This window comes from Rhizophagus irregularis, chromosome 2 (genome assembly GCF_026210795.1).
Source record: "Rhizophagus irregularis chromosome 2, complete sequence".
Classification (NCBI taxonomy): domain Eukaryota; kingdom Fungi; phylum Glomeromycota; class Glomeromycetes; order Glomerales; family Glomeraceae; genus Rhizophagus; species Rhizophagus irregularis.
The window spans coordinates 5,126,367-5,143,289 of NC_089430.1; the positions used below are offsets into that span (position 1 = coordinate 5,126,367).

The window sequence follows — 16,923 nt, forward strand, 5'->3', positions numbered from 1 at the left end:
TAATAATTATAACTGTTGGTCTAACTTTTGAACTTATAAAGTAAAAATAAAATTAATGCGTGCTCTCAATGTAGTAGTGTAGAAGGAATGGAAGGTATTTGTACTTTGTAATTTCGTTAATGTGTTTACGTCTTTTTTATAAAAAATATTAATAATCACGCATAATGAACTGTTGGTTTAACTTTTTGAACTTGTAGAAATAAAGTTAACGCGTGCTTTCAATGTAGTAGTGTAGAAGGAATGGAAGGTATTTGTACTTTATAATTTCGTTAATGTTCGTATGTTTACGTCTTTTTTATAAAATATTAATAATCACATAAAATGACAACTGTTGACCCAACTTATTGAACTTGAATATTCGTTGATGCAGAAATGAATTTAACGCTCTCAACGTAGTAGTGTAGAAGGAATGGAAGGTATGTACTTCACGATTTCGTTAATGTTCGTATGTTTACGTCTTTTTTTATAAAAAATATTAATAATCACGCATATTGAAACTGTTGGTTTAACTTTTGAACTTGTAGAAATAAAGTTAACGCGTGCTCTCAACGTAATAGTGTAGAAGAGATGGAAGGTATGATCACAACTGTTGGTCCAACTTTTTGAACTTGTAATTGTTTGTTTGACGTAGTAGTGTAGAAGGAATGGAAGGTATGTACTTCACGATTTCGTTAATGTTCATATGTTTACGTCTTTTTTATAAAAAATATTAATAATCACGCATATTGAAACTGTTAGTTTAACTTTTTGAACTTATAGAAATAAAGTTAACGCGTGCTCTTAACGTAATAGTGTAGAAGGGATAGAAGGTATGTATTCCTTAATTTCGTTAATGTTCGTATGTTTACGACTTTTTAATAATAATCACAACTGTTTGGTCCAACTTTTTGAACTTGTAATGTTTGTTTGATGTAGAGATGAATTTAACGCTCTCAACGTAGTAGTGTAGAAGGAATGGAAGGTATGTACTTCACGATTTCGTTAATGTTCGTATGTTTACGTCTTTTTTATAAAAAATATTAATAATCACACATATTGAAACTGTTGGTTTAACCTTTTGAACTTGTAGAAATAAAGTTAACGCGTGCTCCCAACGTAATAGTGTAGAAGGGATGGAAGGTATGTATTCCTTAATTTCGTTAATGTTCGTATGTTTACGACTTTTTAATAATAATCACAACTGTTTGGTCCAACTTTTTGAACTTGTAATGTTTGTTTGATGTAGAGATGAATTTAACACATGTTCTCAACGTAATAGTGTAGAAGGAGTGGAAGGTATGTACCTCACAATTTCGTTAATGTTCGTAAGTTTACTTTTTTTTTATAAAAAATATTAATAATCACGCATAATGATAACTGTTGGTCTAACTTTTGATCTTGTAATATTCGTTGATGCAGAAATGAATTTAACGCATGCTATCAACGTAGCAGTGTAAAAGGACTGAAGGTATGTACTTCATAATTTTGTTAATGTTCGTACAACTTTATTACAATTATGTTTATAGGTTAAGTTTTAATAACAATTTGTCTTTACAACACATCCTTTTGATATTAACAAATAATGTTATCCAAATGACTTTTATTTTATAATATCAGATATAGCAAAATATTAATCACAGATGAAATAGAAGTGAAGTTGAAAAATAAAAAGTCAAAGAACGAAAGTCAAATAAATGAAGATGAGCGACAAATAAGATTAAAAAAATTCTATTGACGAGATTGAACGCAATATTATGATAGTTTTAAATACAAATTATTTATTGTAGCTATATTTCGAATAAAAATACAAAAATTACATAAATTTATAAAATATTACGTGTAAGTTACAGTGAAAAATGTTATTTTGTAATTACATATATTAATCACTTGAATTTGTGAAAAAAGTTCGCGAAATAATAATATTTTGGAAAAGTTTCGAAATATTGTACCGTAAACCTGCGAAATTCTGTGATGTAAAATTACGAAATGTTATACTTTCGGAAAAGTTTCGAAATATTATACCGTAAACCTACGAAATTCTGCGATGTAAAATTACGAAATATTATACCTTCAGAAAAGTTTCGAAATATTATACCGTAAACCTACGAAATCCTACGACGTAAAATTACGAAATATTACATTTTTGAAAAGTTTCGAAATATTGCACCCGTAAACCTACAAAAATCCTACGAACTAAAATTACGAAATATTACACTTTCGAAAAGTTTCGAAATATTGCACCCGTAAACCTACAAAAATCCCACGACGTAAAATTACGAAATATTACACTTTCAAAAAGTTTTGAAATATTGCACCGTAAATCTAAGAAATTCTACGATGTAAAATTTACATACATGGCAATATTACACTGTAATTCTACGAAATATTACGCGTAAACTTACGAAATATTGCGTTGAAATTACGAAATATTACTGTTGCGTAATTTTTCGAAGGTCATGTAAATTTACGGAGTATTTCGCAGGCGTAAATTTTCGTAATATTACGCCGTATTCAATTTGCAGATGTAAGTATATTGTTATATGATTGTAATTGGCCAACGTCTAGCCATAGGTCACACAACTTGCCATTTGCATTATCGAGTTGCCGATTTAATTCGTCAATTCTTCCCCATAAATAGGCATTTTCTTCTCAGAGATCATATATTTCTAAAAAAACGTTAAAGTTGACCAGAACTCTAAAATGAATACAAAAGTCAATTGTAGCTCACCATTTACATCTCTAGTCCAATTACTACTATAAGGTTCACGTATAATTGGCGTTAATTCTCTCCTATATAGTTCAGCGGTACGTACATTGCTCCTATACGGTTTGGCGACGTGTACATTGCTCCTATATGGTTCGGTGGTGTGTGTAATGGGCATTAATTCCATTGTCGGGCTGGTAGTGTAGTCGCTACGCTCCTCCACCTCGGCCTCACGGCTTCGCAGTACCTCCTTCCCCCTTCGTGGGGCAGGTTTACCTGCCACAGTACCATGGTCTGCCATGGTATTTTTCCACTTATTTTTTTTTCTATATTTTTTCTTATATATAACTTACTATGGCAACTATGGCAACTATGGCAACTATGGCAGACTACTAAAAAACAGAATAAAAACACGAATAAAGCCAAAATCAGACAGAATCTCCTGCCATAGTATCTGCCATAGTATGAAAAATCTTATGATAATACTATGGCAGCCATAGTCAGCTCCTCAGACCCTAAAACCCAATTTATGCTATGACTACCCTTTATACACTCACTTATACTTCCAAGTATGACCCCCATATGTCCTGAACTATGGCACCTGAACTATGGCAGCATGTCCCGAACTATGGCAGCCGAAATATGACACCCAAACTATGGCAGCTGAACTATGACCCCCAAGTATGACCACTCTATATCCCGAACTATGGCAGCTGAACTATGGACACCTTAGTCAGCCCCTCAGGCTCCAAAACCCGATTAAAGCTATAATTACCCTTTATACACTTACCTGGACCTCCAAGTATGTCCCAAACTATGACCACTAAACTATGACTACCAAATTATGACCACTGAACTATGGCCACTTGCTCCGTCAGAAAAAATAGTAATTGAACAATAGGTAAACCATAAGTAATATATAAGAATACCTAACACGAAACATGCATATGATAAACTTGCATGCAGCTACTTCTCTTGCCAAAGATCTTGGACTTGATCTTGTAGACATCTATGGAATCTGTAAATAGACCCAAATGCAAGCATCACCTCTCAATGACCCAGACATAGTAGCAGGGATGTTCAGAAACCTTCCGATCAAAAAATTTGGAAAGCACCTCAAGATAAACAGACTCTGGTACAACTGTTGTAAAGCTGAGTTGTGGAAGCGGCATGAGAAAACCGATGAGGCATACGACAAGGCAGTAGAAAAGAGGGAAAAAGCGGGGGATGCTCTTGGTCAATCATATGAAAGGGAGGGTATTGGAAATCATGAACTTCATGAGCTTAAATGGAAGGAGTATCATAAGGCTTGTAAAGAGAAAATAGAAGCCAGAATAGAGCATGGTATGGTAAGGCAAGCTCTTGAGCAGTGTGGATTTTACTAGATATATGTGGATTGAAAAAGAGGAAGGGAAGATTTAGAGCAGTCGTAAAGGTTTATGGTTTATAGGTTTTTTTTTATCCCTAGAAGATAACCAGGTATGACCGGAGGACCGCAGGACTGCAGGATCGCAGGAGGATAACCAGATAGGAGTGCAGATCTTTGGAAAAAATATATTCGGCAATTGAAGATTAGGTAGACCATAAGTAACCTATAAGGACAAACAACATGTATACCGCAGAAAAGTCAGCAACAATCTTCAGCTGCACAGTCCCTGATCTTATAGATATCAATAGGGAAATACTTCTTGAGCAATGCAGAAAGCAAAGCCCTAAGATTGTGGATATCTTCATTGCGGTCTGTCCGATTAATAAATTTGGCAAACATCTATTACATAACCGCACTTGGTATACTTGGTGTAGAGACGAATTATGGAAACGGCATAAAGAAGCTGAACAAGTATATGGCAGAGCGGCAGATGAAGACAAGAAAGCTGGGAAGGCTTATTGGCAAACATTCGAGGGTGATAGAAAGAATGTCAATAAAGCTTACGAAGAATGTGAAAAAGCTCACGATAAAAAATATACCACCTTTAAAAAAATGGTAACCATAGAACAAGCTATTCTCCGTTGTAGTTTTGTAACAAGAAAATCTAACTGGGGAGAGTACTACTGGATGATGCACAACTTCGAGTTATTTAAGAAAGATGATAAAGATGATAAATATATTATTATAAGTTAGTTGTTCTTTGTAAGGCAGTGATTTTTAAATAGTTAAGTTTATTTAGGACCCAGAAATATATATATAGGGGTCAGGTGATGAAAAAAATTTTTTACTATGAGCTGTACGCATTTTTCCAGGGCTGGAATTATGATAATGTCAGTCGGTAACTATAATAGGAAATAAAATTCTGACCAGCATTATCAAAAATTATCTAAAAAAGGAAAGATTTTCATGATTTTTTTTAGTTCAAAATACGCAAACTCAAACCTGATCCTTTTATATATATTTCTGGGTCCTGTTCATTTACTATGTAATATTACAAATAATTTGTGTTAAACTTAATAATTTTCCGCAAACTATTTTATTTAAAGTACCATCTTTTATAGATTTAAGCTCCTCTTTATCCTTACTTCTTTAACTTTAGATACCTTATTTATTTATGATTCAACTGTGAACTATGCGTTTTATTATATTATTGTAATTTATTGTATACCAAACTTTTTATTGGTTTTTCATTGAAAAAAAAACACTCTTTCTTTATTAATTACTTTCTTTTTTATTTCTTTATTGAAAAAGTAATTTTCATTAGTAGATCAAAAAAAAACTTAAATGATGACATTATTATTTTTTTCTAACCTACGCTTAAAAAAAAAAGAAACAAACTATAATTATTTAAATAACAATTTCAAATATAAAATTTTTAAGTATATTATAAAATTTAAAAGAAAATGTTGATATTTATCATATATAAAAAGTATAATAATTAATTTTATTGAAATCAATGTTAAATTTATGGGATATTAGTTTTTTATACGTGAATTTGATCTTAATTGTTAATGGATAATTAAAAAAATATCACCAGTAATATAATTAAAGCTATTCCATATTGCAATATAATTTTCAATTATTTTAAATCAGGAACATATTATTAATTTTATTACTCCACATTTTAGTTTAAAAAGTTTTTATTTAATCAATAATAAATCAAGTAAATATAAGATAAATGAAAAAAAATATAATAAATATATAAAAGTTAAACAATAAGGCCAGTATAATTTAAAATTCAATCTAGCATTATTTCTATTTCTACTATTCTCTAATTTTATCATTATACTTTATAGCTTTATCAAATTAATTAAAAATTGCAATTCACAACTAATTATTGAAAGGCAAAAAACAATCATTTTTAAACCAATAAAGTAGTCTATAATTGTTACCTTTTCACTGAAGAATAATGATTGTTAAATTTTTAACCTATAATGGCGAAAAAAAAATACTTAAAAATATAAAATTTCTAAAATTTTACAATAACTAAAATAGTAAATGGTTTTCTTGCCCTTAGATTTGCTATTCTAGTCTAAAAAGCGAACAAATAAATAAGTATATTATATTCATATTTAGGAATAATTACCATCTTACAATTGAGAAATATCAATTTGTAGTGATTCTATTTAATAGAAAGAAATTAGTATTTTTTAAATAATAAACTGATATCATTTTATTAAGCAATACCTGAAGAATTCGAACTAATCACATCATCATTTTTTTTGTAAGAATCATCAGAATTATCTGGCTCAGGAAAATTACTTAATTGTAGAATATCACTTTGTAAGGATTCTATTTAATGAATTAAAAATTTATTAATATACTTACAATTAGTTTTATTTTTTATAAAACATACCTTTTGTTTTTATGTTAAATTTGTCATTTTTCTTATAAATATCATTTGAATTTTTTAGTTCATTGAAATTATTATTTTCCAATTGAGAAATATCAATTTGTAAGGATTCTATTAAAGATTAAACCTGATCAGTATTTTTTACAATTAATATGAAAATTTTTTTTACTAATAATACCTGAAAATTTCATGCTAATTATATTATCATTTACTTCATAATAATCGTCAGAATTTTTTTGCTCAGGAAGATTACTAAAATCAAGTAATCTACTGGTATAAACAGCTTCTGAATGTGTTACATAAGATATTCCTAAATTTGTCGAAGTTATACTGCTATTTGATGAACTTTTGTTTATTTCATCAATTTCCTTAATTTGCTTTTGTATACTTGTATAATTAATAATATTACTATTATTTATCAAATCAACTAATTCTCTAAGCCATTGACTTAAAGTTTTTTTAATTTCTTCTGCATTTGGTCGATTTGATTGATTTGCATCCAAGCATCTTTTAATTAAATGCACAATCAAATAAGGTACTTTAATATTAAACCTTGGTCGAAGTCCTTTACAAATTTTCATTGTTAAATCTATATCATGACCTACATCATAATACGGAGGTAATCCAGAAATTACTTCATACATTACTATACCAAAACTATAAATATCTGCAGCTTTTGTATAATTTTGTCCACGTAAAATTTCAGGGGCAATATAAGGTAAAATACCATATATTTTGCTTTTTGCATTTTCCGATGTATTATAATCAGCAGGTTTACATAATCCCATATCAGTTATACAAGTGAGATTTTTGAGCCTTAATATATTACCAATATGCAAATCTCGATGAATTAATTCTATTTCATGAATATTTTTGAGTCCATGTGCAATGCTATGTAAATAATTAATCTTATCACCCCAATTCAATTTACTATAATTTGTATCTAAATAATTTCGTAAACTTCCATTTTCTGCATAATCTAAAACCATAATGTAATTTTCAGTTTTTGGGTCTTGAGTTATTCCATAAAATTTAATAAAGCGTTTATGCAAATTTACTTTATGATGTAATGTAATCTATAAATATTATAAATAAGTATCAATACTTAAATTAAATATTTATTAAGAATAGTTAAATAGCTTACCTCATTCATAAATTCCAATGTAACATTTCTTGAATTATTTAAACTTTTCAGAGCTACAACCATGTTTTGATCCTTTCTTTTCCAATTTTGATTATGATCATCCCATTTATCAATATAACCATCAAACCATTTTGCTTTATATACTTTTCCAAACCCACCTTTTGCAATATATTTAATATCATAAAATCTATCATAAGGTATCCATTCTAATACATTTTTTACACCATAATAACAAGCATGTTCTGATAGCTGAGTATCTTGAATAAATTTATCGATAACATTATTACCACTAGTCAAATTTTTAAAATGATACACTTTATTACATTTTTCACATATATTCTCCAAAACGACCATATAGTTCTTGGTTTCTGGATCTTGAGTTATTCCATAAACTTTAGAAGGTACTGCAATCTATAATGTATTTAAAATTAAAAAATTGGTAAAAATTAAAATTTCAACTATTTGTTTTTTTAAGCATCTGGCAATTTTTTTTTTTTTCACAAATGGTACAATACAATATGATTAATTTGTATTACAATTCACAAAAAAAATGAAACTTTTAATAAATTTATTATACCTTATTTATAAGTTTTAATGTAATACTTGCTGGATTATTTAAAATTTTCAGAATTACAAACATATTTTGACATTTTCTTTCCTTTTGATTTTCATTATTCCATATATTTATATATCCATCAATCCAATTTGCTCTGTAAATTTTGCCTAACTCATCATCTTCTGCAATATATTTAACATCATAAAGTCTATCATAAGGTATCCATTCTAATGCATGTGATATTTCACTATCCTTATGAACCAATAACTGAGTATCTTGAATAAATTTATCAATATCATTATTACCACTAGTCCAATTTTTAAAATTTCGTTGAAAACGCATTGAATCACATGCTTCACTACATTTTTCACATTTATCCTTTAAAACTACCATATAGTTCTTGGTTTCTGGATCTTGAGTTATTCCATAAACTTTATAAAGTACTGCAATCTACAATATATTAAAATAGAAATATTAGTAAAATTAACTATTTGTTTTAAATTAACTGGCAATTTTTTTTCACAAAATGGCATAGTACAATGTGATTAATATATATCATAATTCACAAAAAAAATGAAACTTTTAATAAATTTATTCTACCTTATTTATAAGTTTTAATGTAATACTTGCTGGATTATTTAAAATTTTCAGAATTACAAACATATTTTGACATTTTCTTTCCTTTTGATTTTCATTATTCCATATATTTATATATCCATCAATCCAATTTGCTCTGTACATTTTGCCAAACTCAATATATTTAACATCATAAAGTCTATTGTAAGGTATCCATTCTAATGCATGTGATATTTCACTATCCTTATGAACCAATAACTGAGTATCTTGAATAAATTTATCAATATCATTATTACCACTAGTCCAATTTTTAAAATTTCGTTGAAAACGCATTGAATCACATGCTTCATTACATTTTTCACATATATCCTTTAAAACTACCATATAGCTCTTGGTTTCTGGATCTTGAGTTATTCCATAAACTTTATAAGGTACTGCAATCTACAATATATAAAGTCAGAAGTATAAAATATTCAACCATTTGTTTCTTAAAATAACTTTTTTTTTTCGCAAAATGGCACAAAAAAAATTGAAAAATTTGATAAATTTATTATACCTTATTTATATATTTTAATGTAATACTTGCTGAGCTATTTAAATTTTTCAGAATTACAAACATATTTTGATCTTCTCTTTCCCAATTTTGATTTTTACCATTCCATTTATTTAGACGTCCATCAATCCAATTTGCTCTGTACACTTTGCCAAACTCTTCATCTTCTGTAAAATATTTAACATCATAAAGTCTACCATAAGGTATCCATTCTAATGCTTTTTCTACCTTATATTTATTATGATATGATAGCTGAATATCTTGAATAAATTTGTTGATATCATTATTACCACTAGTCCAATTTTTAAAATTTCGTTGAAAGCCTATTGAACTACATGTAAAATTACATTTTCCACATTTATTGAAATCCAAAACCACCATATAGTACCTGGTTTCTGGATCTTGAGCTATTCCATAAACTTTATAAGGTACCGCAATCTACAATATATTAAAATAGAAATATTAGTAAAATTACCTATTTGTTTTAAATTAACTGGCAATTTTTTTTCACAAAATGGCATAGTACAATGTGATTAATATATATCATAATTTGCAAAAAAATGAAACTTTTGATAAATTTATTATACCTCATTTATATATTTTAATGTAATACTTGCTGGGCTATTTAAATTTTTCAGAATTACAAACATATTTTGATCTTCTCTTTCCCAATTTTGATTTTTACCATTCCATTTATTTAGGCGTCCATCAATCCAATTTGCTCTGTACACTTTGCCAAACTCATCATCTTCTGCAATATATTCAACATCATAAAGTTTATCATGAGGTATCAATTCTAATGCATGTGATATTTCACTATCCTTATGAACCAATAGCTGAGTATCTTGAATAAATTTATCAATATCATTATTACCACTAGTCCAATTTTTTAAAATTTCGTTGAAAATGTATTGAATTACACACATTATTACATTTTTCACATATATCTTCTAAAACTACCATATAGTTCTTGGTTCCTGGATCTTGAGTTATTCCATAAACTTTATGAGATACCGCAATCTACAATATATAAAGTCAGAAGTATAAAATATTCAACCATTTGTTTCTTAAAATAACTTTTTTTTTTCGCAAAATGGCACAAAAAAAATTGAAAAATTTGATAAATTTATTATACCTTATTTATATATTTTAATGTAATACTTGCTGGGCTATTTAAATTTTTCAGAATTACAAACATATTTTGATCTTCTCTTTCCCAATTTTGATTTTTACCATTCCATTTATTTAGGCGTCCATCAATCCAATTTGCTCTGTACACTTTGCCAAACTCTTCATCTTCTGTAAAATATTTAACATCATAAAGTCTACCATAAGGTATCCATTCTAATGCTTTTTCTACCTTATATTTATTATGATATGATAGCTGAATATCTTGAATAAATTTGTTGATATCATTATTACCACTAGTCCAATTTTTAAAATTTCGTTGAAAATGTATTGAATTACACACATTATTACATTTTTCACATATATCTTCTAAAACTACCATATAGTTCTTGGTTCCTGGATCTTGAGTTATTCCATAAACTTTATGAGATACCGCAATCTACAATATATAAAGTCAGAAGTATAAAATATTCAACCATTTGTTTCTTAAAATAACTTTTTTTTTTCGCAAAATGGCACAAAAAAAATTGAAACTTTTGATAAATTTATTATACCTTATTTATAAATTCTAATGTAATACTTGCTGAATTATTTAAAATTTTCAGAATTACAAACATATTTTGCTCTTTTTTTTCCCAATTTTGATTTTTATCATTCCATTCATTTAGGCGTCCATCAATCCAATTTGCTCTGTACACTTTGCCAAACTCTTCATCTTCTGTAAAATATTTAACATCATAAAGTCTACCATAAGGTATCCATTCTAATGCTTTTTCTACCTTATATTTATTATGATATGATAGCTGAATATCTTGAATAAATTTGTTGATATCATTATTACCACTAGTCCAATTTTTAAAATTTCGTTGAAAGCCTATTGAACTACATGTAAAATTACATTTTCCACATTTATTGAAATCCAAAACCACCATATAGTACCTGGTTTCTGGATCTTGAGCTATTCCATAAACTTTATAAGGTACCGCAATCTACAATATATTAAAATAGAAATATTAGTAAAATTACCTATTTGTTTTAAATTAACTGGCAATTTTTTTTCACAAAATGGCATAGTACAATGTGATTAATATATATCATAATTTGCAAAAAAAATGAAACTTTTGATAAATTTATTATACCTCATTTATATATTTTAATGTAATACTTGCTGGGCTATTTAAATTTTTCAGAATTACAAACATATTTTGATCTTCTCTTTCCCAATTTTGATTTTTACCATTCCATTTATTTAGGCGTCCATCAATCCAATTTGCTCTGTACACTTTGCCAAACTCATCATCTTCTGCAATATATTCAACATCATAAAGTTTATCATGAGGTATCAATTCTAATGCATGTGATATTTCACTATCCTTATGAACCAATAGCTGAGTATCTTGAATAAATTTATCAATATCATTATTACCACTAGTCCAATTTTTAAAATTTCGTTGAAAATGTATTGAATTACACACATTATTACATTTTTCACATATATCTTCTAAAACTACCATATAGTTCTTGGTTCCTGGATCTTGAGTTATTCCATAAACTTTATGAGGTACCGCAATCTACAATATATTAAAATAGAAATATTAGTAAAATTATCTATTTGTTTAATCAACTGGCAATTTTTTTTTTTCACAAAATGGCATAGTACAATGTGATTAATTTATATACAATTCACAAAAAAAAATGAAACTTTTGATAAATTTATTATACCTTATCTATATATTTTGATGTAACAATTGCTGGGTTATTTAAATTTTTCAGAATTACAAACATATTTTGATCTTCTCTTTCCCAATTTTGATTTTTATCATTCCATTCATTTAGGCGTCCATCAATCCAATTTGCTCTGTACACTTTGCCAAACTCATCATTTTTTGTAATATATTTAACATCATAAAGTCTATCATAAGGTATCCATTCTAGTGCTTTCTTTACATCATCATGAGCATCTGATAGTTGGGTATCTTGAATAAACTTATCAATATCATTATTGCCACTAGTCCAATCTATAAATGTCTGTTGAAAATGCATTGAATTACACACTTTATTACATTTTTTACATTTATAATTCAAAACCATCATATAGTTCTTGGTTTCTGGATCTTGAGTTATTCCATAAACTTTATAAGGTACTGCAGTCTACAATATATTAAGTAAAAATATCAGTAAAAGTAAAATTTTTACCAATTTTTTTTCACAAAATAACACAGTACTGTACAATTATATTAATTAAATGAAACTTTTAATAAATTCATACCTTATATATAAATTCAAATGAAATACTTGCTGGATTATTTAAAATTTTCAAAATTACAAACATATTTTGATCTTCTCTTTCCCAATTTTGATTTTTACCATTCCATTTATTTAGGCGTCCATCAATCCAATTTGCTCTGTACACTTTGCCAAACTCATCATCTTCTTCAATATATTTAATATCATAAAGTCTATCATAAGGTATCCATTCTAATGCACTTTTTACCTCATAATAAGTATGTGCTGATAGCTGAGTATGTTGAATAAATTTATTGATATCATTATTACCACTAGTCCAGTTTTTAAAATTTCGTTGAAAAAGTATTGAAGTACATGTATAATTACATTTTCCGCATTCACTGAAATCCAAAACTACCATATAGTTCTTGGTTTCTGGATCTTGAGCTATTCCATAAACTTTATAAGGTACCGCAATCTACAATATATTAAAATAGAAATATTAGTAAAATTATCTATTTGTTTAATCAACTGGCAATTTTTTTTTTTCACAAAATGGCATAGTACAATGTGATTAATTTATATACAATTCACAAAAAAAAATGAAACTTTTGATAAATTTATTATACCTTATCTATATATATTGATGTAACAATTGCTGGGTTATTTAAATTTTTCAGAATTACAAACATATTTTGATCTTCTCTTTCCCAATTTTGATTTTTATCATTCCATTCATTTAGGCGTCCATCAATCCAATTTGCTCTGTACACTTTGCCAAACTCATCATTTTTTGTAATATATTTAACATCATAAAGTCTATCATAAGGTATCCATTCTAGTGCTTTCTTTACATCATCATGAGCATATGATAGTTGGGTATCTTGAATGAATTTATCAATATCATTATTATCGCTAGTCCAATTTTTAAAATTTTGTTGAAAATGTATTGAATTACACACATTATTACATTTTTCACATATATCATTCAAAACCATCATATAGTTCTTGGTTTCTGGATCTTGAGTTATTCCATAAACTTTATAAGGTACTGCAGTCTACAATATATTAAGTAAAAATATCAGTAAAAGTAAAATTTTTACCAATTTTTTTTCACAAAATAACACAGTACTGTACAATTATATTAATTAAATGAAACTTTTAATAAATTCATACCTTATATATAAATTCAAATGAAATACTTGCTGGATTATTTAAAATTTTCAAAATTACAAACATATTTTGATCTTCTCTTTCCCAATTTTGATTTTTACCATTCCATTTATTTAGGCGTCCATCAATCCAATTTGCTCTGTACACTTTGCCAAACTCATCATCTTCTTCAATATATTTAATATCATAAAGTCTATCATAAGGTATCCATTCTAATGCACTTTTTACCTCATAATAAGTATGTGCTGATAGCTGAGTATGTTGAATAAATTTATTGATATCATTATTACCACTAGTCCAGTTTTTAAAATTTCGTTGAAAAAGTATTGAAGTACATGTATAATTACATTTTCCGCATTCACTGAAATCCAAAACTACCATATAGTTCTTGGTTTCTGGATCTTGAGCTATTCCATAAACTTTATAAGGTACCGCAATCTACAATATATTAAAATAGAAATATTAGTAAAATTATCTATTTGTTTAATCAACTGGCAATTTTTTTTTTTCACAAAATGGCATAGTACAATGTGATTAATTTATATACAATTCACAAAAATAAATGAAACTTTTGATAAATTTATTATACCTTATCTATATATTTTGATGTAACAATTGCTGGGTTATTTAAATTTTTCAGAATTACAAACATATTTTGATCTTCTCTTTCCCAATTTTGATTTTTATCATTCCATTCATTTAGGCGTCCATCAATCCAATTTGCTCTGTACACTTTGCCAAACTCATCATCTTCTTCAATATATTTAATATCATAAAGTCTATCATAAGGTATCCATTCTAATGCACTTTTTACCTCATAATAAGTATGTGCTGATAGCTGAGTATGTTGAATAAATTTATTGATATCATTATTACCACTAGTCCAGTTTTTAAAATTTCGTTGAAAAAGTATTGAAGTACATGTATAATTACATTTTCCGCATTCACTGAAATCCAAAACTACCATATAGTTCTTGGTTTCTGGATCTTGAGCTATTCCATAAACTTTATAAGGTACCGCAATCTACAATATATTAAAATAGAAATATTAGTAAAATTATCTATTTGTTTAATCAACTGGCAATTTTTTTTTTCACAAAATGGCATAGTACAATGTGATTAATTTATATACAATTCACAAAAAAAAATGAAACTTTTGATAAATTTATTATACCTTATCTATATATTTTGATGTAACAATTGCTGGGTTATTTAAATTTTTCAGAATTACAAACATATTTTGATCTTCTCTTTCCCAATTTTGATTTTTATCATTCCATTCATTTAGGCGTCCATCAATCCAATTTGCTCTGTACACTTTGCCAAACTCATCATTTTTTGTAATATATTTAACATCATAAAGTCTATCATAGGTATCCATTCTAGTGCTTTCTTTACATCATCATGAGCATCTGATAGTTGGGTATCTTGAATGAATTTATCAATATCATTATTATCGCTAGTCCAATTTTTAAAATTTTGTTGAAAATGTATTGAATTACACACATTATTACATTTTTCACATATATCATTCAAAACTACCATATAGTTCTTGGTTTCTGGATCTTGAGTTATTCCATAAACTTTATGAGATACTGCAATCTACAATATATTAAAATAGAAATATTAGTAAAATTATCTATTTGTTTTAATCAACTGGCAATTTTTTTTTTCACAAAATGGCATAGTACAATGTGCGTGATTAATTTATATTATAATTCACAAAAAAAAAAATGAAACTTTTGATAAATCTATTATACCTTATCTATATATCTTGATGTAATACTTGCTACGTTATTTAAAATTTTCAGATTTATAAACATATTTTGACCTCCTCTTTCCCAATTTTGTTTTTCATCATTCCATTTATTCAGGTGTCCATCAGTCCAATTTGCTCTGTACACTTTGCCAAATTCATCATCTGCTGCAATATATTTAATATCATAAAGTCTTTCATAAGGTATCCATTCTAATGCATTTCTTACCATATATTCATTATGATCTGATAGCTGAGTATTTTGAATAAATTTATTAATACCATTATTACCACTCGTCCAATTTTTAAAATTTTGTTTAAACCGTATTGCGTTACATTCGTAATCACAATCACATGACTTAATCAGCTTTTTAACGCTTTTGATAAAGGAATCCATTGAGAGTTTTTCTACTAAAATAAATACATATAAAAGGCGGAAATTAAAAAAATTTCAGTAGTAGTAGTAAGAAAACAATTTCGCCCGATGCTTTAATAAATAGAAGAACAATACTTATGCATAATTATGTATTGCTGATCAGCCGTAATGTGGGCTGAATTTTTTACAACCGATTATTTGTCGATCATTTTCAGTTTAAACGCACTTGATATAACACAATTGTTAAGAAAATTGAGGAATGTAATCATTCCAAAGTCATAAATTAGATACATAGACAGAGCATTTTTATAGGTTATTTATGGTATATATTATATGTTTATAATTTATATCAGTCAATGATATATTGAAGTAAGAACAATGCTTATGCATAATTACGTATTTCTGATCTACCATGTAATGATTGTAATGTGGATGAGAATTCTATAAAAAATTCGACCGATTATTTGCCGATCATTTTTATTTTAACGCACGTGAATTCTTCTTGTTAGAATTAAATAATTTGGAAACCTTTTGAACTAAAATATAATGTATTCATTTTAAAGCCATAACTTAGATACATAGATGAGCATTTTTAGGTTTGCCATATATTATATGTTTATAAAGTTATAAGCTAATTATTCGCTATCTAAAACTTAATACTGTAATAAATATCAGTCAATAATGTATTTAACCATGAAAGAAAATCATCATGTGGAAATAACTTTTCCTTCTAACTTTCTGAAAACTTGAGAGCAAAAAAAAATTGAATTGAAAAGAAGTAGAATCCTACCTAATATACAGAACATACAATCCTCACTTTTTATTTAATAAAAAGTATGTGAAAAAAAAATTATTTTATTTATTTACTGCGGATTTTTAATAAAAATGACGGAAAACGGAAGGAGTTTCTTCAAATTTTCGATTTTTGGTTTTTTTTATTTTTGATTATAAAATTAAATTTAAGCACTTA

General features: G+C 27.3%; 3 protein-coding genes across 3 annotated transcripts; 1 reads left to right on the forward strand and 2 right to left on the reverse strand.

Moving 5' to 3' along the window:
• Positions 1–2,645: 2,645 nt before the first annotated feature.
• On the reverse strand, positions 2,646–2,984 carry OCT59_012454 (uncharacterized protein; the record flags this gene model as incomplete). Its single annotated transcript, XM_066134482.1, has 1 exon — positions 2,646–2,984. The coding sequence occupies one exon, from the start codon at positions 2,982–2,984 to the stop codon at positions 2,646–2,648; it is 339 nt and encodes a 112-aa protein (XP_065989743.1).
• Positions 2,985–3,717: 733 nt separating this feature from the next.
• Positions 3,718–4,068, forward strand: OCT59_012455 (uncharacterized protein; the record flags this gene model as incomplete). The annotated part of the gene is made up of 1 exon (XM_066134483.1): positions 3,718–4,068. The coding sequence occupies one exon, from the start codon at positions 3,718–3,720 to the stop codon at positions 4,066–4,068; it is 351 nt and encodes a 116-aa protein (XP_065989744.1).
• A 2,134-nt stretch (positions 4,069–6,202) lies between these two features.
• OCT59_012456 (uncharacterized protein) lies at positions 6,203–7,614 on the reverse strand (the record flags this gene model as incomplete). The annotated part of the gene is made up of 6 exons (XM_066134484.1): positions 6,203–6,234; positions 6,300–6,404; positions 6,469–6,576; positions 6,644–6,972; positions 7,524–7,541; positions 7,610–7,614. 6 exons carry the CDS (start codon positions 7,612–7,614, stop codon positions 6,203–6,205), a joined length of 597 nt encoding a protein of 198 aa, XP_065989745.1.
• Positions 7,615–16,923: the final 9,309 nt, after the last annotated feature.